Source organism: Ranitomeya imitator, chromosome 1 (genome assembly GCF_032444005.1).
Source record: "Ranitomeya imitator isolate aRanImi1 chromosome 1, aRanImi1.pri, whole genome shotgun sequence".
Classification (NCBI taxonomy): domain Eukaryota; kingdom Metazoa; phylum Chordata; class Amphibia; order Anura; family Dendrobatidae; genus Ranitomeya; species Ranitomeya imitator.
This window is the reverse complement of record NC_091282.1, coordinates 751,392,932-751,416,965: the sequence shown is the minus strand read 5'-3', so window position 1 is coordinate 751,416,965 and position 24,034 is coordinate 751,392,932. Positions and strand designations below refer to the sequence as shown.

Genomic DNA, 24,034 nt, shown 5'->3' with positions numbered 1-24,034 from the left:
TGGTGGCATCTCCATGCATGTTCCTCTGTGGCACCACTACCAACTAGTGGCATCTCCATGCATGTTCCTCTGGCATCACTGCCAAGCTAGTGCCATCTCCATGCATGTTCCTCTGTGGCACCACTACCAACTTGTGCCATCTCCATGCATGTTCGTCTGTGGCACCACTGCCAAGCTAATAACTTCTTTCCACCATTGCCCATTTAAACCCTTCAATCTAAGTATAGTCAATGGAAAAGCCGACTTTGTATTTGTGGTCCAGCACATTATAGTGATTTCAATTTTCACCGAGAAATACCATAAGGCACACATTTAGGCCGGTTTCTCACATATATGCAACTCCCAATCCGATTGCGGGCTGTGCTTTGTGCAATGGCCGCAGGTGTCTTGACCTGAGCTTCTCCTTCTCGGTTATGCCCATAAGGCTACTACATTTGGGTCAGCGGATCATACTAGGCCCATGATTTCTAGGGAAAGAACATGCGGGAACACCAAGGCATGATCGGTGTCAGATGATCTTCAGCCGCTGAGTCTTTACTGACAGGTTTATTTTTCTGATAGATCTGTACAGAATCAAAGATTTCATAATATCTATTCCCTCGTCCGAGATTGGAGCATCGTAGATACCGTCATGGTCTGTGTGTAGGAGAGATTCATCAAAGTGCGTTGCATGATTACATCTGTAATAGTAACGCTTCCCCTGTCCCCATGCACTTTAGATAGATGATGGCCTCTCCTGACTCTCTCGTGCGCTCTGCTGGTTGTCTTTTGGCAGCGTGCGATCTCCTGAAGAACAAGGAGACTTTATTTTTTAAAAAGTGTGCTTTAGATTTTGCAGGACTTTTAATTATGTCTGTAACTAAATGTTGAAACATTCTATCTCTCTATATCTATATATCTCTACTAGATGGTGGCCCGATTCTAACACATCGGGTATTCTAGAATATGCATGTCCACGTGGCATATTGCCCCGCCACGTGGCATATTGCCCCGCCACGTGGCATATTGCCCCGCCACGTGGCATATTGCCCCGCCACGTGGCATATTGCCCCGCCACGTGGCATATTGCCCCGCCACGTGGCATATTGCCCCGCCACGTGGCATATTGCCCCGCCACGTGGCATATTGCCCCGCCACGTGGCATATTGCCCCGCCACGTGGCATATTGCCCCGCCACGTGGCATATTGCCCCGCCACGTGGCATATTGCCCCGCCACGTGGCATATTGCCCCGCCACGTGGCATATTGCCCCGCCACGTGGCATATTGCCCCGCCACGTGGCATATTGCCCCGCCACGTGGCATATTGCCCCGCCACGTGGCATATTGCCCCCCCACGTGGCATATTGCCCCCCCACGTGGCATATTGCCCCCCCACGTGGCATATTGCCCCCCCACGTGGCATATTGCCCCCCCACGTGGCATATTGCCCCCCCACGTGGCATATTGCCCCGCCACGTGGCATATTGCCCCGCCACGTGGCATATTGCCCCGCCACGTGGCATATTGCCCCGCCACGTGGCATATTGCCCCGCCACGTATGTCACAGGTTAAAAAATAAACATATACTCACCTTCCGAGGGCCACTTGTAGTTCGATCACATGACCGTGACATCACGGCAGGTCATTCTCGCGCAGGCCCTGTGATGACGTCACGGTCACATGACCGTGACGTCATGGCAGGTCCTTCTCCCATGCCACTGGAACCTGCCGCTTGCATGGAGCGTAGCGAGGAGCGGGAAAGGCGGCGGAAGGTGAGTGTATATATTTTTTTTTTTTTTTTTTTTTTTTTACAGTTGATGTTTTTCCTATTGACGCTGCATAGGCAGCATCAATAGTAAAAACTTGGTAACACAGGGTTAATAGCAGCGGTAAGAGTGCGTTACCCGCGGCATAACGCAGTCCGTTACCGCCGGCATTAACCCTGTGTGAGCGGTGACCGGGAGGGGAGTATGCGGGCGCCGGGCAGTGACTGCGGGGATTAAGGAGCGGCCATTTTCTTCCAGACTGTGCCCGTCGCTGATTGGTCGTGGCAATGGTCCGTGGGCATTTTGCCACGACCAATCAGTGACTTGGATTCCATGACAGAGGCCGTGACCAATGAATATCCGTGACAGACGGAAATGACCCTTAGACAATTATATAGTAGCTATCTCTCTCTATAGCTGCCTGCCTCTATAGCTCTCTATCTTTGTAAGCTTTTTTGTACTATTGGTGATGGCCCTGAGACCCCTACGGGTCTTTAGATGCACAGAAGGGATGGAAGCTTGCAAGGTCGTGTACAGAGGGAGATGGGTTGTCACAGTGGCAAGTCTTCAGGGACAGGCCCCCACTCTCTCTCCTGGTTTGAGTAGGGTCTCTAGGACCTGAACTCCCACCTATCAAAAGTGCTGAACAAGGGGCCACAGCAGAACAAAAATTCCTTAAGTTTAGATCACTTTATGTGCCATTGCTGTGGGGGCCTCAAATCCGATTTCCCAATAGAAATCACTGCTTATCTGACTTGCTGACCGCCCCCCGCCATGCCCCCATGTGGTTGTGATCTGCAGCCAGGCTATAGTTTACTTATATGTATATTATGCTTTGAATTGCTTCTGGGTAATATTGCGCCCTGCTAAGTGATCCGGTATTGGGTTGCATGCCAGGGTCCAGGTGCCCCATGAGTATAGGAGCGCCAGCAACATTCAGTATTCGATGCACAGATTTACAAACGATTAACCTTTTTTTTTTTTTTTTTTTCCAGGTTGCAATAAAAATAATTGACAAAACCCAGTTAAATCCGACCAGTCTGCAAAAGGTAAGGTCCGTGTCTGTTACATACTGGGCTATCGGCTTACAAGTTGGCACAAGTTTTCTTTAGCTCCTTTGTCTTCTAATCCAAGACGGCAGAGCAAGGTGACTGCTATGCAGAGGCGTCCTCCTGCGTGTGAAATCCACCGTGTAGATCAGGGTGCGGCAGATGTTGGCAGGGTTGGTGGTGCCCCTGGCCTCGCACCATTGTACCACCGAGACGTCCCCATAAAAGAATCCATCAGTCAGAAACCTGGGGACTAAGGTGCCACCTGGCAGAGACTTCTCTTTTGATGTCAAAGGAGAATTTCATTAACTGCAAAAGTAATTAATCAACCAAGTTTTGTCTTAAAGGCAATGTCCATTATTGGATATGCATGGCATCTTTCTTTCATTTAGAGCGCCTCCCTTGTTTAGAGGTTATGTGCGGCACTGCAGCTGAGCACCATTCACTTCAGTGGCACTAAGCTGCAATTCCACGCATGGACAGGACTGGGGCTGCTTTTGGAAGAAGGCAGATGAGCTTCTCTAATTCTGCTTTCAGGACTTGACAGTTCCTTTTTTGAGGAATTTGGGAGATTTCTCAGGCATATACAACAGACCATCATGGAAGGTATTGGCATACAGTGGCCATTAAAAAAAAAAAAATATATATATATATATATATATATATATATATATATATATATATATATATATATATATATATATATATATATATATATATATATATATATATATATATATATATATTATAAAAATTGTGCTGTATCCTTTTTTTTTTTTTCTTCAAAATTGCTGCGTTCCCAAATATAGGGTAGCATTTGAGACTATAAAATAAAGGGATGTTCTTGTAAGAAATGTCACCTATCCAGAAAGTACAGTGCCGATAAAAACAAAAAATAAAAAAAAAATCTACAAGTTTAATGAAACAACAAAATGTTAACATTTTAGAGTTTTATTGTGGATATTTGGCTACAGTTATTTTGCCATGTCACCCTTACATCCTGTCACCATCTGCAGTAGTTTAGGTGTGGACTCGGCACGGCTGGTGAAGTATGTGGAGTCCATGGTCACCCACAGCGTCTTCAGCGCCTCCTGTAGGTGGCAAATGGTGCCGGCTCATGACTCTTGAACCTTGTTTTTCATTCTTGGCATTATCCATGGGGTGAAGGTCGGGGGGATTACTTGACCACTCTGTAATGTTACTGTTCTGTCATTGTGAAACGTTGTCACGCCTCGGCTTTGTGGGCAGGGGCACAATCAAGCCAGGAAATTAAGCCAGTTTTGCTGTTAGTTTTTGATCATCTCCCCCATTGTGTGCACTTTTAAGAAGTGAAATCATGGCATGGATTTTGCATGTGATGTGTAATCGCTGTACCCCTACTATTGCCTGTATTGGGGAATAATGTCCCTTGTTTAGATGGAGTGAAGGCTCCCATGCATGGCTGCTACTCCATTCATTCTTTGTGGAAGAGATAAATGGCAGAGTCATCACCTGTGATCTCCATTAATCCAATGGAGAATGAATGGACCAAAGAGGAAGGGAGTAACAGACCAAAGGGTAAAATTAGAGAAATGTTATTGATAACCATTAAGACAAAAAATTATTCACATGATTATACAAAAAAAGGGGAATTGAAACAAGGCAGAGTGAACTCAAGGCAATCCCTATGCTAATTAAAATTGCATAATTAATTGTGAATAGAAAAATAAACTAATGAAACAAGTGTAAAGAAAAAGTACACCAGCAAGCCCTGGATTGACTACGACCCCCAGGAAGAAGCTACGTTGCGAAACGCGCGTCGGTGCCATCCCTCTCACGGTGATCCATTGATCAGCAGGTAACAACACTATGCCACTACTTTTTCAATAAACATTAGATGTCCCCTATTTATATCTATACCCAATCTAGTCTAAATTAGGCACTGGCACTTTATTAAGACTTACTACCTTTTGGTGTAGACTTTACCTAGTATATTGTGCAATATCTGCATATTTTTCATTAGTTTTTTTAGGGGCCATTTATTTATTTATCAACACATTGTACCTGCTCACGTTAAACATAGTTTGTATGCAGCTTTAACCCCTTCCCGACCTGTGACACAGCGTATGCGTCATAAAAGTCGGTGCCAATCCGACCTGTGACGCATATGCTGTCACAGAATGATCGCGTCCCTGCAGATCGGGTGAAAGGGATAACTCCCATTTCACCCGATCTGCAGGGACAGGGGGAGTGGTAGTACAGCCCAGGGGGGGTGGCTTCACCCCCCAGTGGCTACGATCGCTGTGATTGGCTGTTGAAAGTGAAACTGCCAATCAGAGCGATTTGTAATATTTCACCTATTAAAACTGGTGAAATATTACAATCCAGCCATGGCCGATGCTGCAATATCATCTGCCATGGCTGGAAACACTGATTTGCACCCCCCCACCGCCACCGATTTTCCCCCCCCAAATCACTCCGGTACACAGCTCCGCTGCCCTCCGTCCTCCTGTCCACTCCCCCCGTGCTCTTGTCCGCTCACCCCCGTGCTCTTGTCCGCTCACCCCCGTGCTCTTGTCCGCTCACCCCCGTGCTCTTGTCCGCTCACCCCCGTGCTCCAATCCCACCCCCGTGCTCCAATCCCACCCCCGTGCTCCGATCCCACCCCCGTGCTCCGATCCCACCCCCGTGCTCCGATCCACCCCCCCGTGTTCCGATCCACCCCCCCCGTGTTCCGATCCACCCCCGCGTGCTCCGATCCACCCCCCCTCCCGTGCTCCGATCCACCCCCCCGTGCTCCGATCCACCCCCCCGTGCTCTGATCCTCCTAACCCCCCCCGTGCTCCAACCCCACCCCATCATAATTACCGAGCCTCCCATGGTCCGTCCGTCTTCTTTCCTGGGCGCCTCCATCTTCCAAAATAGCGGGCGCATGCGCAGTGCGCCCGCCGAATCTGCCGGCCGGCAGATTCGTTTCAAGTGCATTTTGATCACTGTGACCTATCACAGTGATCAAAATAAAAAAAATACTAAACGACCCCCCCCCCCCCTCCCCCGTTTGTCACCCCCATAGGTAGGGACAATAATAAAATAAAGAATTTTTTTTTTTCTTCCACTAAGGTTGGGGTAAGAACTAGGGTTAGGGTTAGGGCTTCGGTGTGTGCACACGTATTCTGGTCCTCTGCAGACTTTTCCGCAGCGAATTTGATAAATCCGCAGTGCTAAACCGCTGCGGATTTACCGCGGTTTTTCTGCGCATTTCGCTGCGGTTTTACAACTGCAGTTTACTATTGGAGCAGTTGTAAAACCGCTGCGGAATCCGCAGAAACAAGTGACATGCTGCAGAATGTAAACCCCTGCGTTTCCGTGCAGTTTTTCCGCAGCATGTGTACAGCAATTTTTGTTTCCCATAGGTTTACATTGAACTGTAAACTCATGGGAAACTGCTGCGGATCCGCAGCGTTTTCCGCAGCGTGTGCACATACCTTTAGAATTAGGCTATGTGCACACGGTGCGGATTTGGCTGCTGCGGATCCGCAGCGGATTGGCCGCTGCGGATTCGCAGCAGTGTTCCATCAGGTTTACAGTACCAAGTAAACTTATGGAAAACCAAATCCGCTGTGCCCATGGTGCGGAAAATACCACGCGGAAACGCTGCGTTGTATTTTCCGCAGCATGTCAACTCTTTGTGCGGATTCCACAGCGTTTTACACCTGTTCCTCAATAGGAATCCGCAGGTGAAATCCGCACAAAAAACACTGGAAATCCACGGTAAATCCACAGGTAAAACGCAGTGCCTTTTACCCACGGATTTTTCAAAAATGGTGCTGAAAAATCTCACACGAATCCGCAACATGGGCACATAGCCTTAGGGTTAGGGTTGGAATTAGGGTTGTGGTTAGGGGTGTGATTAGGGTTACGGGTGTGTTGGGGTTAGGGTTGTGATTAGGGTTATGGCTACAGTTGGGATAAGGGTTAGGGGTGTGTTGGAGTTAGAATTGAGGGGTTACCACTGTTTAGGCACATCAGGGGTCTCCAAACGCAACATGGCGCCACCATTGATTCCAGCCAATCTTGTATTCAAAAAGTCAAATGGTGCTCCCTCACTTCCGAGCCCCGACGTGTGCCCAAACAGTGGTTTACCCCCACATATGGGGTACCAGCATACTCAGGACAAACTGCGCAACAATTACTGGGGTCCAATTTCTCCTGTTACCCTTGTGAAAATTAAAAAATTGCTTGCTAAAACATCATTTTTGAGGAAAGAAAAATGATTTTTTATTTTCACGGCTCTGCGTTGTAAACGTCTGTGAAGCACTTGGGGGGTTCAAAGTGCTCACCACATATCTAGATAAGTTCCTTGGGGGGTCTAGTTTCCAAAATGGGGTCACTTGTGGGGAGTTTCCACTGTTTAGGTACATCAGGGGCTCTCTAAACGTGACATGGCATCCGATCTCAATTCCAGCCAATTCTGCATTGAAAAAGTCAAACAGCGCTCCTTCACTTCTAAGTTCTGCGGTGCGCCCAAACAGTGGTTTACCCCCACATATGGGGTATTGGCGTATTCAGGAGAAATTGCATAACAAAATTTATGGTTACATTTCTGTTTTTACACATGTGAAAATAAAAAAAATGGTTCTGAATTAAGATGTTTGCAAAAAAAAAGTTAAATGTTAATTTTTTCCTTCCACATTGTTTCAGTTCCTGTGAAACACGTAAAGGGTTAATAAACTTCTTGAATGTAGTTTTGAGAACCTTGAGGGGTGTAGTTTTTAGAATGGTGTCACACTTCATTATTTTCTATCATATAGACCCCTCAAAATGACTTCAAATGTGATGTGGTCCAGGCGCTCTGCAAACTCAACGTGACGCCGGCAGACCATTCCGTCAAAGTCTGCATTTCAAAAGTCACTACTTCCCTTCTGAGCCCCGACGTGTGCCCAAACAGTGGTTTACCCCCACACATGGGGTATCGGTGTACTCAGGAGAAACTGGACAACAACTTTTGGGGTCCAATTTCTCCTGTAACCCTTGGGAAAATAAAAAATTCTGGGCTAAATTATTTTTGAGGAAAGAAAACGTATTTATTATTTTCACGGCTCTGCCTTATAAACTTATGTGAAGCACTTGGGGGTTCAAAGTGCTCACCACACATCTAGATAAGTTCCTTTCGGGGTCTAGTTTCTAAAATGGGGTCACTTGTGGGGAGTTTCTACTGTTTAGGCACACAGGGGCTCTCCAAACGCGACATGGTGTCCGCTAACAATTGGAGCTAATTTTCCATTTAAAAAGCCAAATGGCGTGCCTTCCCTTCCGAGCCCTGCCGTGCGCCCAAACAGTGGTTTACCCCCACATATGGGGTATCGGCGTACTCGGGACAAACTGGACAACAACATTTGGGGTCCAATTTCTCCTATTACCCTTGGCAAAATAGGAAATTCCAGGCTAAAAAATAATTTTTGAAAGAAAAATTATTTTTTTTATTTTCATGGCTCTGCATTATAAACTTCTGTGAAGCACCTGGGGGTTTAAAGTGCTCAATATGCATCTAGATAAGTTCCTTGGGGGGTCTAGTTTCCAAAATGGGGTCACTTGTGGGGGAGCTTCAATGTTTAGGCACACAGGGGCTTTCCAAACACGACATGGTGTCCGCTAACAATTGGAGCTAAGTTTCCATTCAAAAAGTCAAATGGCGCACCTTCCCTTCCGAGCCCTGCCGTGTGACCAAACAGTGGTTTACCCCCACATATGAGGTATCGGCGTACTCGGGAGAAATTGCCCAACAAATTTTAGGATCCATTTTATCCTATTGCCCATGTGAAAATGAAAACATTGAGGCGAAAATAAATTTTGTGAAAAAAAAGTACTTTTTCATTTTTACGGATCAATTTGTGAAGCACCTGAGGGTTTAAAGTGCTCACTAGGCATCTAGATAAGTTCCTTGGGGGGTCCAGTTTCCAAAATGGGGTCACTTGTGGGGGAGCTCCAATTTTTAGGCACACGGGGGCTCTCCAAACCTGACATGGTGTCCGCTAAAGAGTGGAGCCAATTTTTCATTCAAAAAGTCAAATGGCGCTCCTTCCCTTCCAAGCCCTGCCGTGCGCCAAAACAGTGGTTTACCCCCACATATGAGGTATCGGTGTGCTCAGGACAAATTGGACAACAACTTTCGTGGTTCAGTTTCTCCTTTTACCATTAAGAAAATAAAAAGTGTTGCTAAAAGATCATTTTTGTGACTAAAAAGTTAAATGTTCATTTTTTCCTTCCATGTTGCTTCTGCTGCTGTGAAGCACCTGAAGGGTTAATAAACTTCTGGAATGTGGTTTTGTGCACCTTGAGGGGTGCAGTGTTTAGAATGGTGTCACTTTTGGGTATTTTCAGCCATATAGACCCCTCAAACTGACTTCAAATGTGAGGTGGTCCCTAAAAAAAATGGTTTTGTAAATTTCGTTGTAAAAATGAGAAATCGCTGGTCAAATTTTAACCCTTATAACTTCCTAGCAAAAAAAAATTTTGTTTCCAAAATTGTGCTGATGTAAAGTAGACATGTGGGAAATGTTATTTATTAACTATTTTGTGTCACATAACTCTCTGGTTTAACAGAATAAAAATTCAAAATGTGAAAATTGCGAAATTTTCAAAATTTTCGCCAAATTTCCGTTTTTATCACAAAAGCAGAATTTATTGACCTAAATTTACCACTAACATGAAGCCCAATATGTCCCGAAAAAACAATCTCCGAACCGCTAGGATCCGTTGAAGCGTTCCTGAGTTATTACCTCATAAAGGGACACTGGTCAGAATTGCAAAAAACGGCAAGGTCTTTAAGGTCAAAATAGGCTGGGTCATGAAGGGGTTAAGCTCATTCTGTGGGAACTTTCCCATACAATCCAGAGCTTGCTGGTGCACTTTTTCTTTACACTCGTTGCATTAGTTTATTTTTCTATCCACAATTAATTATGCAATTTTACTTAGTATATGGATTGCCTTGAGTTCACTCTGTCTTGTTTCAATTCCCCCTTTTTTTTGTATAATCATGTGAATAATTTTGTCTTAATTGTTATCAATAAAATTTCTCTAATTTTACCCTTTGGTCTGTTACTCCCTTCCTCTTTGGTTTATGCAATTTTGGAGATACACCGTATGTATTTATTGGTGTATAGTTTTTGGGTATTTGGAGAATGAATGGAGCGGCAGTAAAGCATGGACGCCTTGGCAACATTCAAGACTGGGAACAGAAGTCTCCATTCCTGCCAATAGATGGGGTCTTGGGAGTCAGATCATCACCGATCTAGAAGTTCTCACATATCGTGCGTATGCCAAGTAAACGCTCTGTTACATTCCATGGTATTCATGATATCTGTGGACATGTTGGGCAGGTGCCCCAGGAGTTTTCTTGGTGCTGACACAGCGTGTAAAGTGTGACCAAAGCCCGACAGGAAAGAAAATGATCCGTCTTATTTGGTGACACATCCGGGTGTACATGGGGGCTTAAATAGTTTGTGACATATTGAGGGGGCTATGTCTGTAACATCCTGTTGATTTTTGCTCTGCAACATGGCTTGAGCAATCCCCCCTTTTTTTTTTTTTTCTCTTTCTCCACATTGTGCCGGCCTGCACATAGTAATGTGATGCACAACGAGGCTCTCGGTGTCCTTGGCCCGTAGATCGCGCAGACTTGTATGTCCCTACAAAGAAAGACATTTTTCTATTCTTGCAGCGGTTGCCTAGACATGAAGCGTCACACATCACAGCAGTCACATATGGGGTCAGCAGTCAGCTGTCTTTCCCATCCCCATGGAGGAAGGTAGGAAGAACTATTCCCATAAGCAGCAGTTTCCTCCAGCTCCTGAGATCCTGCTGTCACTTCAGCCCAGAGAGATCTGTTAAGGTACTGTCACACTAGACGATATCGCTAGCGATCCGTGACGTTGCAGCGTCCTCGCTAGCGATATCGTCCAGTGTGACAGCGACCAACGATCAGGCCCCTGCTGGGAGATCGCTGGTCGGGGAAGAAAGTCCAGAACTTTATTTCGTCGCTGGACTCCCCGTAGACATCGCTGGATTGGCGTGTGTGACACCGATTCAGCGATGTCTTCGCTGGTAACCAGGGTAAACATCGGGTAACTAAGCGCAGGGCCGCGCTTAGTAACCCGATGTTTACCCTGGCTACCATCCTAAAAGTAAAAAAACAAACACTACATACTTACCTACAGCCGTCTGTCCTCCAGCGCTGTGCTCTGCACTCCTCCTGCTCTGGCTGTGAGCGTCGGTCAGCCGGAAAGCAGAGCGGTGACGTCACCGCTCTGCTTTCTGGCTGCCTGGCGCTCACAGCCAGACCAGAGAAGCAGAGCGCCGAGGACAGACAGCGGAAGGTAAGTATGTAGCGTTTGTTTTTTTACTTTTTAGGATGGTAACCAGGGTAAACATCGGGTTACTAAGCGCGGCCCTGCGCTTAGTTACCCGATGTTTACCCTGGTTACCGGGGACCTCGGGATCGTTGGTCGCTGGAGAGCGGTCTGTGTGACAGCTCTCCAGCGACCAAACAGCGACGCTGCAGTGATCCGGATCGTTGTCGGTATCGCTGCAGCGTCGCTATGTGTGACGGTACCTTAAGAATGGGACAGAGGGGGAGGGGAGCAGGAATGCCATTCTGGGACAAAAGTCCTGTTCATGCTTTAGTGCCACCGACCCTGGGACATTCATCTTTCTTCTAAACTGCAGAGTCTGAACTTTATTTTTTCCCGTCCTTGGCTTTAATAATACTGCAACTTAAGGTACCTTCACACATAACGATATTGTTAACGATATCGTTGCTATTTGTGACGTAGCAACGATATCGTTAATGAAATCGTTATGTGTGACAGCGACCAACGATCAGGCCCCTGCTGGGAGATCGTTGGTCGCTGAAGAAAGTCCAGAACTTTATTTTGTCGCTGGACTCCTGCTGACATCGCTGGATCGGCGTGTGTGACACCGATCCAGCGATGTCTTCACTGGTAACCAGGGTAAACATCGGGTAACTAAGCGCAGGGCCGCGCTTAGTAACCCGATGTTTACCCTGGTTACCATGCTAAAAGTGAAAAAAACCAAACACTAGATACTTACCTACAGCCGTCTGTCCTCCAGCGCTGTGCTCTGCACTCCTCATGCACTGGCTGTGAGCCGGAAAGCAGAGCGGTGACGTCACCGCTCTGCTTTCCGGCTCACAGCCAGTACAGGAGGAGAGCAGAGAAGCAGAGCGCAGCGCTGGAGGACAGACAGCGGTAGGTAAGTATCTAGTGTTTGTTTGTTTTTTACTTTTAGCATGGTAACCAGGGTAAACATCGGGTTACTAAGCGCGGCCCTGCGCTTAGTTACCCGATGTTTACCCTGGTTACCGGCATCGTTGGTCGCTGGAGAGCTGTCTGTGTGACAGCTCTCCAGCGACCAAACAGCGACGCTGCAGCGATCCGGATCGTTGTCGGTATCGCTGCAGCGTCGCTTAATGTGAAGGGGCCTTTAAAGGGAACCTGTCAGCAGATTTTGACGCTATAAGATACGGCCACTGCCTTTCAGTGCTTATCTACAGCATTCTATAAGCTGTAGATAAGCCCCCGGTCCGACCTGCAATTGAAGAAAAATAAGTTATATTATACTCACCTGGGGGGGTGGTCCGGTTTGATGGGTGTTGCAGGTACAGGTCCAGGTCTTCCCATCTTCTTGCTATGCCGCCCTCCTGTTGCTTCATCGCTCCCCGGCATTGCGCTCCTGCACAGATGTACTTCTCTGTCCTGTTAAGGGCAGAGCAAAATACTGCAGTGCGTAGGCACTGGGCCTCTCTGACCTTTCCTGGCGCCTGCGCACTGCAGTACTTTACTATGCCCTCAACAGGGCAGATAAGTACCGTACGTCTGTGCAGGAGCACAATGCCGGGGAGCGATGAAGCAGAAGGGCGGCATCACAAGAAGATGGGAGGCACGGGGCCAATACCAGTGACACCCATCGGACCAGACCACCCCCTAGGTGAGTATAATATAACTTATTTTTCTTCACTTGCAGGTTGCTCTGGGGGCTTATCTACAGCATTGTAGAATGTTGTAGATGGGGCCACTGACTTTCAGGGCTTATCTTATATCGGCCAAATCTGCTGACAGGTTCCCTTTAACCCTTCTTAATACACATCTTTTATAAAGGAGTTGCTCCCTGTTATTAGTCCCATACACATTAGACTAAAGTTGTCAAACTTAAGATCGGCTGATTAATTGAAGGAGGAACTCCTGACTCTTCCCCCGATAATGTCTGAAAGAAGGATCTGGACCATTGGAATTCCAGCAGCCGATCCATAAGGTCTCCGGGAGATCAGCCATTACCACAGGAGTCTAACATCGACCCTCGTGTAGAGCACACTGGAGTCTCCGTGTATCAGGGAATCAGGCTGTCTGCTGTGCGACTATTCAGTCCACAACTGTGTAATATATATGTAGAATCAGTAGCTGTGTAGTAAAGGGTTTATTTTTTAAAGTCTCACTAATATTTATTATCCACTAAATAGGTAAATGATCGTTGAGGCCTCACCAAAATGTCCCAAAGTCTCCTGTATGCAAGGAGCAGTGTTGAGCATGTGCGACCACTCTGGTCTACACAGGTAGTGGTCGCACATGCTTCGTACCGTTCAGAGGAATTTGGATACCAGTTCTTAGTAACAAGCCCCAGAGATTATACATTTATCCACTATCCTGTCGAAAGGTAATAAATGTTTGTTACTGCCCCTTTAAGTGTACATACAGTATATTGTATTTTGGTGGGCACTATAGTGGCACCTCATTAAGCCTTGGGTGATATTTAATTATTATTTTAATTGGGCTCGGCAGGAGATATGGATACAGCGAACATAAAGCAAGCCCAGCAGAAATGCCATTGGAGTGACTTGTCGGAGGCAGACCCAACCTGCGGCTCGCTGGGGTGCCATCTGCTTTGTCACCTAAGCTCACATGTTGTAGCTTTGTGCACATTGCTCTGAGCAGCATGTGGCGTCTGATCCGGTCCGCACGCCCCCACGACCTGTTAGAGCGCTGGCAGAGAATTAGTGCCGCAGTGTTCTGCCCAGTCAGCAGTGCCCCGGATTAAGCTCCTGTTTCTCCAGTGTTTGGCGACGGGCACAGCCGCTTCCTGCTGCATGTTTGATCCCGTCTGTGCCTTTCACTGAAGGTCTGGTAAAGGGTGGCACAAGGGCGGCTATGGGAGTAAAGTTGATTGCAGTATTTAGAGGTCTGTTGTGTGCGAGTGTTAACAATGCATTCAATGGCTTCTTAGTATGCTTCTTCAGTGAAGGTCATTGTGTCAGCCTTTATCTGTTAGACCATCCAATGACTGCTCACACTCCTGAATAAAAGATCCAGTGGGCTTTGCTTGCCCCAGGTCATGGGAATTTGAGGTTTCATTAATAGGAATAATCTGACGCTGGAGAAGCCACGGTCTAGGTTGGTAATGGGTCATTAGCTCAGTTCATATGCAAACAGCGCGACCATTGACAGAAAATGACTTTAACCTTTGGGGATATCTTCGTTCAGGATCGAATTCACAGTACATTTTTCCCTCAGTGTCAATACTGTGGATGAAATCTCAGTTAGTAAAACTGCCTGGTCTATTCACTGAGGCTCCCGACTTTTACATGCAGTTTATTTTGCAACATAAAGCCGGAGTCTGCTGTTAATCTGCAGTCTTTTTGCTGCCGAGTCCACACTGAAATTTGCACCATTTGCTGCCGATTTCACCTATGTAAATATACCATAAAGAATTATTTAAGGAAGTTTCCAGTTTTATTATTTTTTTTCAATTAAAAGATTTTTGCAAATGTAATATCAATTTTTCTCAGTTTTCACATTCTCTGCTGTCAAGAAATTAGGATATTGAGACTGAAGTGTTGATACCATCCGGATAGTTCTCACTTACCCTCAGCCTCACCCTTAGTGTTTAACTTGCCGTTTGCCTGGGGGTCTGACCGCTGAGACCATCACCCTGCACTGATCCCAATAGCAAAGTTTAGACATTTTCTTTTTGAATAGAGTGAAGGCGGACTGTCGGAGGTAGCGGAGTCCAGCGCTCCATTCTGGTAGGGCATTTTGGAGCCCCTGTTCTTGGGATCGATGAAGATCCCATGGACTGGACCCCCCCATAGCCCTCAGCTTTATATGGATATATCCCAGGCGCTAAACCATGCATTTAACTTTTCAGATTTTTTTTTTTCTTGCATGTTTATTCTGTTAAGGACCCTATAGCTGTTCTGGCCAATAAAACAGTCATATCGACTCCTGGGGTCAAATTGACCTCTTAAGATTTATCTTATTTTTTTTTTTGTGGTGGAACCCAGTTATAGGGGACGAGCAGATGGCTGCAATCATGGTGGAGAAAGCCAGCACTGGAAGCTATTACTGATCCCTTTGCAGGCAGTTACCTTCAGCTCTCGCAGTCTTTATTGCCTTTAATATTTTATAAGCTGTGGATCTAATATTGCCTGACAGCGGACTTTCGGAGTGCAGGAAGAGAGGCAATGTGGAAAATAAAGACTTTGCCGGCTATTGGACAAAATCGTTCATCGGGGGATTTTATATGATGAACTATCAAACACCGATTGATTTTTAGAGCAGTCATCACAAAAAATCATTTGGGCACATATAAAAATATCAGACAATTCTCATCAATGGCATAATGTGTTTGCTAATCATCTGAAACTATTTTTTCCTAAAATATGACTGAACTGCTGCAAAATCCACCACTTTATTCTTGGTTTCACCATAGTTTTCCTTTCTAAACGCAAACGATTGACATAAAATGGAGACGAGAACTTTTGTTTAGGGAAATTTTTTATTTTTTTTTTTAATCCAAATGATATATACATTTATTTTAATTTACTGGTTTATGGCTTCATCTCAAAGATTTGATTTTTAGAATTTAATTGGAAACGTTTGAGATCATGCGGAGGAATATTTGTTTGAACCATTGTTGGATTTTTCATCTCATGTATGGAGGGCCTTTAGACGAACCAGCTGATGTCGATGGTTCAGCCGACAGTCGGCATTAGCCTCTGACAGATGGGGAGGTGAGGATCACGGATGGCTAATTTCAGACTGCTGATCCTGTTCTCGTCGGGATAAGTCATTTCCTGACAGCGACATTGAGAACACAGGAGCGAGCGTTGCCGTGTATGGAAGAGTTGGGCGATATGGCTAGTGGCTCAACTAGTGAATAGTGGACGGGGTCTTTTTCTTTCTTTTTTTTTCCCTTTTCTCTCCCTTTTCTCCCCACCCAGCCAAGTTATCACCTATTGACAGAACCATATTCTTAGAATCAGTAGGGGTCCCAACAGTCAGACCCTCACTGATGACTAACAATCGCCTATTCTGTGGGTACGTTATCAGTTATGGGCCACTGTCCTCATTCATGCACACAGGGGGCTTCTGGTGGGGTTAGAACATTTCTTCTAACTGCAACCACGTGGCAGGAGGGGGGGGGGTCTGGTTCTGATTATCGGAAGGACTCTAGTGAAACCAGACTTGCTCAAAGCTTGTTCTTCCAGTTACAAGTAATATGTCCTGTCTCATTTGTAAGTGATCGTCATAGACTGGTGGTCTGTAATTATGGGGGGGGCTATGACTGTTATGGTGCCTCGTTAAAATTACAGAAACGTTACGAGGGGCTGTACGTAATGGAAATTTAGCATGCAACAGGACCGTTCACTCTATGTATATGAAGTGTGTACAAAGCAAAGGGCTGTGGTCATATGTGGGGGCTCAGCCAGGAGCCTTTCCAGCACATCCCCCAAAAATACTAAAATGTATATATGTTCATGTGATTGGAGCAGCAGTGAGCATGTGCGTGCCACCAGTGAATGGGGAGCGGTGGTCGCACATGCTCACTAAGGCTCCTCCATTCTCAGAGGTCTTTGGGCCCCCTTGTGTTAAGTGGTGGTCCCTCCAGTGATAAACCTTGCACAACGATCTACAGGATAGGCGATTAAGGCTTCTTTCACACTTCCGTCTTTTTAGAACCGTCACAATGCGTCGTTTTGGGGAAAAAACGCATCCTGCAAATGTGCCCGTAGGATGCGTTTTTTTTCCCCATAGACTTGTATTGCCGATGGATCCCGACGTATGGCCATACGTCGCGTCCGTCGTGCACTGGATGCATCGTGTTTTGTGGACAGTAATCCCGAAAAAACGTTCAAGGGAACGTTTTTTTCATACGTCGCATCCTACACTTTGGAGTGCACATGCCCGGGCGGAGATCTCTAGCTCCTCCCCAGGACATAGACTGGGCAGCGGATGTGTTCAAAAACTGCGTCCGCTGCCCACGTTGTGCCGAATTTTCACAGCGTCCATCGGTACGTCACGCCGACGCTTTGTGACGGCCCCGTACCGACGGAAGTGTGAAAGAAGCCTAATGTATTATGGGAGTTTTCTTTTTAGTTTTTATTTTAGCTCGTAATTCTCCTATAAAAAGTGAATTAAAGAAACAGAAGGTGGCGTGATGATGGTATCTGCCAGTGTGGGCAGGATGGGATGATTCACTGGTAAGTGGTCTGGCAGGCAGAAGCCATTCTACAAGCAGACACTGGATCATTGATTCACATGATGCTTCTGATAAATCTTACCACTTTAGCTCCGTTTTACAGGGATGGAGATTAACTAAGTGATTCATATGTGCTGTGAGTTCCCGCGAAGGTCTGCAAAGCGATCTTTACCTCGATATTAGTCACGCTTTCCACATTCTGATACATATCCATGGGATGAGCAAACTTAAAGGGGCGTGGCGCCACCATTCTGCACCGTGAGATCAGCAACGATGAGGACACGGCCTTTTGTATCGTTCACCTGTCCTCTAGATATAGCGCTCTCCTTTTCAGATATGATTGCGGGTCACGGTCACCATTTTTCAGAATTTTCCCCTACTTTCATGTGAACTTCACTTCCCTATGTCCGTACCCTGCCTCCTTCATATGAAAGATCTAATCCACCTCTATTGCCCTATATGCCATATAGATTGTCCATTGTGAATTAGTGTAGCCAAACTGTTTGTTTAGAAAGCAAACTTGTTATTTGTATGCTAGTTGGGTCTCAAGGGTCCAGTGGGCAGTCCTCAACCAGACAAGCGCCCTGGAAACTAGCATCACATGCGTGGCATTTCCGTGAGTGGCAAGAAGACTGGACAGTCAAGGCAATGGAGAAGGTGTTGGAAAGGTTTGTGATGGCTTGACTCTCTTAGGACCGCCCACTGGACACTTGCCGACTAATTTTCAGATTTAAGGTTTTTCGCAGCAATGATGCATCATGAAGAAAAGTAATTTTTTAAACATGTTTTGAAGCAGGAAAACCCAATAGGGAGGTTATCTGCCAACCTGCAGGAATCTGTCAGAAGAGCTGGCTCCTCAAATTGGGCATAAAGTGGTGACTCTAATTCACATTTTATCCAGGAGGCTAGCAGAGGATCCAGAGCAAACCCACTTACTATATGGAGCTGAGAACTGCCAGCTAAATCCTAATGTGACCTACATTCTCGGCCTGATTTGCATCCCAGGTTAATCTGATGCCGCTGAGATCCCCACCCAGCACAAAGCTTTAATTGACTGTGTCTTTTATGTTTTTTAATTTCTCTAGATGTGTTAATGAGTGAACACTGACACTCTGAGATTAAACATCCTGCTGACTGTTTCCTCAGCTTTTTATTTACATGTCTGCGGAAGAAAAGCAAACGGTCTTGCCGCTCTCCTCTGCGGCATTAGTGCCCTCCTTTCCCTGTCTGCTCTGACAGCCGGGGTGGAGTAGGACGCGAGGAATCCCATTTATAATTTAGATCTTGCATTAATCGGCTGACGCTCGATGGGAATGATAATTTTCATTCTAAATTTAGGAGCTAATTCAGTCCGGTTCTCCAGTTCTTTCACAATGTGAATGTCATTTGTCCTTCGTAATTACTCCAAGCAATGCCGGCGGCGTGTCACTTGTCGTAATACTTGTTTCCTCCCAGACTCCAATAATGCGCTGCTTGTCCGCCACTGGGAGCGCAAGACAAGCAAACCCGAACCCTATCCCGTGGAGAAGCTTATGGATCTCATACGATTCCATACATGCCCTAGATTGGACTACAGAGCTTGATGTCGCCATTTTTTGGGGCACCTCCACATGCTCCCTTTGCCTTTTTTTATCCATACGCTAACGGACAGATGGCAGCTATAATAATGGATCTTAATGATATCATGGTCTTAAAGGGATTGTCCTACTTTTTATAGCTTTAGCCTATAGGGTGCACTATAAAACAAAAAAGGAATACCAATTCTGGGAGCGGAAGAGATGACGTCATGACCACCAGTCACCACCTCTTCCGCTCCTGGTGGCTCCTATCAGACCGGCTGCGCTGGAGCAGCAGGAGGGAGAATCTAATGGTCAGTATTAGGTTTTGTTTTTGTTTTTTTCCCCTGCAAATCCGAATGGGAAATCCACAGTATACACCTCATATGCAAGTGCACGTGGAGCGTATACGCTGTAGACTTCCTGTCCGGATTTTGTGGAAGGAGAATAGGCTGCATATTACACTACTGCCCAAGGCAGGGAGCGACATTCTGCAGCAAAAGTTTGCATTTTCCCAGACTGAAGTAACTCGGGCTTCTGTAGTTGCCATTTTCATTAACGCCTTGCTTTTCATTGTTTCCTCAGCTCTTCAGGGAAGTACGGATCATGAAGATATTGAATCATCCTAATATAGGTAAGATTAGAGCTATAGATATTATATTTTGTCTTTTTTTTTTTTTCACCTGCGTAGCTAAAAGAAAATAATTTGGTTTCATAGAAAATGCTTGCCTTGCTTTTAGCAGGTTCTTTGTGTCCCTGCACAAATATTTGCTATGGAGTGATTTAACTGAGAATCGGTCAGTGAGCTTATTCTGATTGATAGATTGTAACCACCCATCCCTTCTGTGCTTGTTTGAGCAGATTTATGATCACATCAGAGTTTAGATTGGCTTGTTTTGCGTTTAGGTAAAAATTTGACACTGTGTCTGTGCACTTAAAAATTCTATTGCCTTATAATGTGGTCTGTCGTAGATCCATTACTCTAAACGGCAAGAGCAGTGAAGATTATGTATCCTTACGTAAAAAAAAAATCCCAAAACCTTGTATCGACTTATCCTGATTCTCCTGTTGGGGGGTCAGCCGTGAAGTGACCTCTCCTATCCTTGGATGGATTGGAGGGTGACTCTTGGGACCACCACGGTACAGCTGACAAAAGGGGGAATTAGCTGGCTAAGCTTGAAGATGCCCAGAGCCGTGCAAGATACTTTGCTGAATAATAAGTGACAATTGTAACAAGCGAATCACAGAATATACAAATCTGAAGGTTTTGTTTGACTTAAATGCTATGGTCAGATCTGCTTTCTAGGCATATTCTATTATATAATGCTGCACGTAACTTCTGCCGCAGTCGGTAACCTCCGAAGCTCCTTGCTGTTTGGACAGATGGAGGGCGCTCCCTCTGTCAGCCCATCGACCCTCATGATATGGGTCTCAAGCTACCATGGCAATGCATGTGCACCCTTTGTCAGCCACCTACCAATGGCCCGTAGCTCCCATCATGGTCCTCCTATTAGACCACGAAGATCTGGGTCTAGTAAAATGCCTGTCAGCAGTATGGTAACAGCCATAGTACCCTGCAGTACACAAGTATACACAAGTAGTGCGGGGTATTATGGCTGTGAACATAATGCTGATACTACTTAATGAAGTATTGCGGTGTGTTATGAGAGGTGTAGTCCCCAAGTAGGGCTAGAATTCAAAACTAAAAGAAAGTTGTAAATAAAAAAAATATATATTTTAAACAGAAAACTGTGTAATTGATAGTCGTATTCGTAACAACCCTATAAATTAAGTGTACGGCATTAGGCACCATCCCCATACAATACTTTATATTAGATCCTCACTAAAGGCAAAGACAAAACTTCTGTCCTGAGTTTTCTTCCTCCAGTAGATTGTTGTTGCTGATCGCGCTTCCACATAGCTCACTAGTGTTGTTTGGTTGCATGTCCGCGCTCCGTTTCCTGGAAATCCCTGTCTGTAGCACAGGGGATTAATTAAAACCCTTACTCATAATTTCCCGTACTATTTGCTAAGCCCCCGGACGCGGCAGGGTTTTGCTTTGTGTTGGCGCTCGGGTTCTGTGGTACGCACGGTCGCTGCTTTCAGCTGAGCGCTCGTGTCGCCTGCCCATCACCGCTCTGTCCTCGGGTTGGAGAATTTTGCATTAATTGTATATTCTATAGAGATCTCGGCTTACACAACTTTTCTTACTTCCCTACAGTTAAATTATTTGAAGTCATTGAGACGGAAAAAACACTCTACCTAATAATGGAGTATGCAAGTGGAGGTAAGTGGCCCCGGGGGCTATAAGGAAGGTTGCTGGGGTGGGGTCCCACCTTTTGGAAAGATTGTGGCCGGCAGAGTTTGTGGTGACTGGTAACTTTGACGTCAGCAGTGCCGTTAATAAGGTCCTCTTTTATGTCCGTCACGTGTGTTTCCTAGTCCTTCAGTTGCAGCCCTGCTGTTTCCTGATACACCGCCATCACTTCTGTACTGTATGTATGTGCATCTAATGGTGGTTAGTGAGCAGTTTCCTGTTCTCATAAGAGTAAGATGCCAAACATCCTCTTAGTACTAGGAAGTATATATCTGTGATCGGTATGTACATATCTCTGCAGTCAGTAGTGTGTTTACTTTCAGAGCCTTGGGTCACACAACTCTAACCCGAGGTGGCCCCTGAAGTGCAGCCCTATAACAGTGTGTGTCCCAACACTGTGTTATCTACTGTATATAGAGGTGTTATCAGTCATTGTACAGGAGGTAGTGGTGAGCTGTGACATCACCTATTGTGAATGGTGGATCCTGTGTTATCTACTGTATATAGAGGTGTTATCAGTCATTGTACAGGAGGAGGTGAGCTGTGACATCACCTATTGTGATTGGTGGATCCTGTGATATCTACTGTATATAAAGGTGTTATCAGTCATTGTACAGGAGGAGGTGAGCTGTGACATCACCTATTGTGAATGGTGGATCCTGTGTTATCTACTGTATATAGAGGTGTTATCAGTCATTGTACAGGAGGAGGAGGTGAGCTGTGACATCACCTATTGTGAATGGTGGATCCTGTTATCTACTGTATATAGAGGTGTTACCAGTCATTGTACAGGAGAAGGAGGTGAGCTGTGATATCATCTATTGTGAATGGTGGATCCTGTGTTATCTACTGTATATAGAGGTGTTATCAGTCATTGTACAGGAGGAGGTGAGCTGTGACATCACCTATTGTGAATGGTGGATCCTGTTATCTACTGTATATAGAGGTGTTACCAGTCATTGTACAGGAGGAGGAGGTGAGCTGTGATATCACCTATTGTGAATGGTGGATCCTGTTACGATCCACCATTAACAAATGATTGTCACATCTTACCACCTCCTCCTCCTCTACAATGACTGATAACACCTCTATATACAGTAGATAACCTAGGATCCACCACTCACAATAGGTGATCTACTGTATATAGGTGGTGTTAGTTATTATACAGGAAGGAGGTGGTGGTGAGTTGTGACATTGATAACAGGATCCATCATTCATACTAGGCAATCGTATAAAGGTGCAGTCCTTGTTCACGAGGAGGTGGTGAGCTGTGATATGTTGTGAATGGTCATTGTATATATAATTGAGCTACTGCACGAATGTTAATCCAGTGCTTTTCTTGCTATGCTTGTAATGAACAATCAGGATTGGGGCTATAGTAGAAAAGCTGATTTTTGTTCCCTCCGCTATAACACTGCATTATCTCCTCGTCTTTCCTCATTGTTTCCTCTATAGGGGAAGTGTTTGACTATCTAGTTGCACATGGAAGAATGAAGGAAAAGGAAGCCAGAGCCAAATTCCGGCAGGTGTGTGATCTAATACGTTTCCTCTTTCATATTTTTCCTTTTTTTAAAAATGTCTGGTTTTTGAATGGAAAAATATTTAGAATTGAGAGTCCTCAGTAGTTGATACCTTTTAATGGCTAACTGAAAAAAAACTGGTTTTTGAATGCACATTTCCAAATTCATTTTTTTACTTTTTTTTTGCTCCCCATCTTTTGACAAATCGGATTGACTTGGGGCAATGGCATAATTTTGTATAAATTAAGGTACCGTCACAGTAAGCGACGCTGCAGCGATCTAGACAACGATCCCGATCGCTGCAGCGTCGCTGTGTGGTCGCTGGAGAGTTGTCACACAGACAGCTCTCCAGCGACCAACGATGCCGAAGTCCCCTGGTAACCAGGGTAAACATCGGGTTACTAAGCGCAGGGCCGCGCTTAGTAACCTGATGTTTACCCTGGTTACCAGCGTAAACGTTAAAAAAAAAAAAACACACTACATACTTACATTCCGGTGTCTGTCCCCCGGCGTTCTGCTTCTCTGCACTAAGCGCCGGCCGGAAAGCAGAGCACAGCGGTGATGTCACCGCTGTGCTTTCCGGCCGCTGCGCTTACACAGTGCAGAGAAGCAGAGCGCCGGAAAGGACAGACACCGGAATGTAAGTATGTAGTGTTTTTTTTTTTTTTTACATTTATGCTGGTAACCAGGGTAAACATCGGGTTACTAAGCGCGGCCCTGCGCTTAGTAACCTGATGTTTACCCTGGTTACCAGTGAAGACCTCGCTGAATCGGCGTCTCACGCCGATTCAGCGATGTCTGCGGGAGTCCAGCGACAAAATAAAGTTCTGGACTTTCTGCGCCGACCAACGATGGCACAGCAGGATCCTGATCGCTGCTGCCTGTCAAACTGAACGATATCGCTAGCCAGGACGCTGCAACGTCACGGATCGCTAGCGATATCGTTCAGTGTGAAGGTACCTTTAGTCTTTTTTTAAAACTTGTTTTATCATTTTATCACTTGGTCATCTGCAGACTTTCATTAGCTTATTCAGCCATACTAAGCAATCTGTGATTTATTTACCGGGCTGCACACCTTCTGTTCGTATTGAATCGCATAAAAGAAATCTGTGTGAAAAAACCTCCACATTCAAATTTTTTTTCTTTTATTATTGCATTGAAGATAAGAAATGAAGCGATTTTTGCAAAGTAATTGATTAAAAATTTGCAGCTGCTTTTCCAGTAGTGTTTGGTTTCCATAGTAACAATATTCATGCAAACTTTCTACGATTTGAACCCTGCAGTGAATCTTGTCCCCAGTTACTTAGCGTCCTAGC

The 24,034-nt window shown here is 45.6% G+C and overlaps 1 protein-coding gene across 8 annotated transcripts in view; it reads left to right on the top strand.

Annotated features, from left to right (window-relative positions):
• Nucleotides 1–24,034, top strand: part of MARK3 (microtubule affinity regulating kinase 3) — a 95,556-nt gene that overhangs the window by 17,302 nt on the left and 54,220 nt on the right. For all 8 annotated transcript variants that reach the window (XM_069734751.1, XM_069734734.1, XM_069734741.1 and 5 more), the window contains exons 3-6: nt 2,743–2,796; nt 19,467–19,515; nt 21,103–21,168; nt 22,654–22,724. In XM_069734751.1, the coding sequence (XP_069590852.1) occupies nt 2,743–2,796; nt 19,467–19,515; nt 21,103–21,168; nt 22,654–22,724 (240 nt within the window). The remainder of the gene's footprint in view (nt 1–2,742; nt 2,797–19,466; nt 19,516–21,102; nt 21,169–22,653; nt 22,725–24,034) is intronic.